At 38.0% G+C, this 1,507-nt stretch overlaps 2 protein-coding genes across 2 annotated transcripts in view; both read left to right on the top strand.

Moving 5' to 3' along the window:
- The window catches only part of FDP41_010241 (uncharacterized protein), a gene marked incomplete at both ends in the record, with an annotated part of 654 nt that extends 559 nt beyond the window's left edge, over positions 1–95 (top strand). The window contains one exon of the mRNA XM_044700518.1: positions 1–95. This exon is cut by the window's left edge and continues 559 nt beyond it. Within this exon, the coding sequence (XP_044556184.1) occupies positions 1–95 (95 nt within the window).
- Positions 96–156: 61 nt separating this feature from the next.
- Positions 157–1,116, top strand: FDP41_010240 (uncharacterized protein; the record flags this gene model as incomplete). Its single annotated transcript, XM_044700517.1, has 1 exon — positions 157–1,116. One exon carries the CDS (start codon positions 157–159, stop codon positions 1,114–1,116), a length of 960 nt encoding a protein of 319 aa, XP_044556183.1.
- Positions 1,117–1,507: the final 391 nt, after the last annotated feature.

Here is a 1,507-nt window from a genome sequence, read left to right as displayed (position 1 = left end):
TTACTACTCTTCTTGCCCAAATTGATACATTGATGATCATGTTGAAAGACTTGTCCAAAAAAACAAGAAACTTTTCTTGGAGATCCTATTGCTGAAATTATTGAAGCAGCAAAGGAGTTGAACATTTCGATTTTGTGCCGACGAGCAAGCGCTGCTATGGTGTTGTGGAGAAGAGCACAAAGTCCAAAAGAAAAAGAACAATATTCTACAATTATGGAACAAGATTATGCCAAAGCTCTTGAGTCTGGATCTGAGAGTGACGAAGTGAATTTTGCATATGCAACCTATTTGAGAATTGTCAAATCAGATTTGAGAATGGCTTTACATCATATTTCAAAATCTATTGATTTAAACAATGCAGTTCCAGTTAAATTTCTAAAACGAGCTGAATTGAACTTGGAATTGTTTGATGAAATGAAAGATAGTGAAGCCGCCATGAATATTGAAGAAGAAAGTCCTGCTTCTGAAGAGTCAAATTCAGCTGAAACATCAAATGAAAGAACCAATAATGATACATCACAAGTTGGCAACACACTCTCTGTGAAAATTAATTCAGAGTGGAATGACGACGCTCTCCAAGTTCTCAACAATTGTCTCATGGACTGCGAGAGGTATATCGAAGACTCGATCCAATATGCCAAGAAGAATAATATTACCGATTTCACTCTTGACTATTACGTTTATTATGTGAGAGGAAGAGTCTTTTCAGAGACATTCATGTCTGAAATGGCCAATTCGTCCAGTAGCTCAGTGTTTCTGAACAATGCTGAACGGGATTTCACCTTATTTGTAGAGCATTTCGAAAAACCAGAAAATGAGTCCATGATCTCAAAAGATATTCTTGCTGAGGGCTATGTCAGACGTGCAGTGTGCCGAATGCATTCAAAGAATTTGAATGGCTCGACTTCTGATATTGAAAGAGCGAGCGCACTTTTGGATTCACATCCACATTTACGTGATTCACATCCTGACTTGCACAATTACATTGAAGAGTTGAAATTACAGATCCAAACGCTTCAACAATTCCAATCCTCTATGATCGAGCTACAGAACTGGGAGCGAAAGCAGCCCAAGGTCAATCCACTGGTGACTCTGACAAAGCACTCGAGTATTTGAATGAAGCAATTACAATTAGCGAGCATTCCCCAATTCCAACTTTGTACACTCAACGGTCCATGGTTTATTACGACAAGTTTTTGAAGAGATGTAAAGAAGGTATTCCACACAGTGATCCAACTTCGACACAATATATTGAACGAGTGGCACATGACTGCAAAAAGCCATCGAAATTGATCCATCTCCTCGGACAACTGAAGCCAGAGTTGTGTTGGCAGAGTATTACAAAAATGTGACAGGAGAGAAAGATAAGGCAGCAGAACAGTATGAAATTGTGTTAAAGAACTATCTCCTAGAAAATGATCAAGAAATGATAAAAACTATTGAGCAAGCATTGGACGATCTTAAGAAGATTAAATAACTCATTCAGTAGTTCATTAATTATTTCGCA

The sequence above is a fragment of the Naegleria fowleri genome (assembly GCF_008403515.1).
Source record: "Naegleria fowleri strain ATCC 30894 chromosome Unknown tig81, whole genome shotgun sequence".
Classification (NCBI taxonomy): Eukaryota; Heterolobosea; class Eutetramitea; order Acrasida; family Naegleriidae; genus Naegleria; species Naegleria fowleri.
The sequence above is the reverse complement of the archived record's forward strand: the minus strand, read 5'-3'. Positions and strand labels throughout refer to the sequence as shown.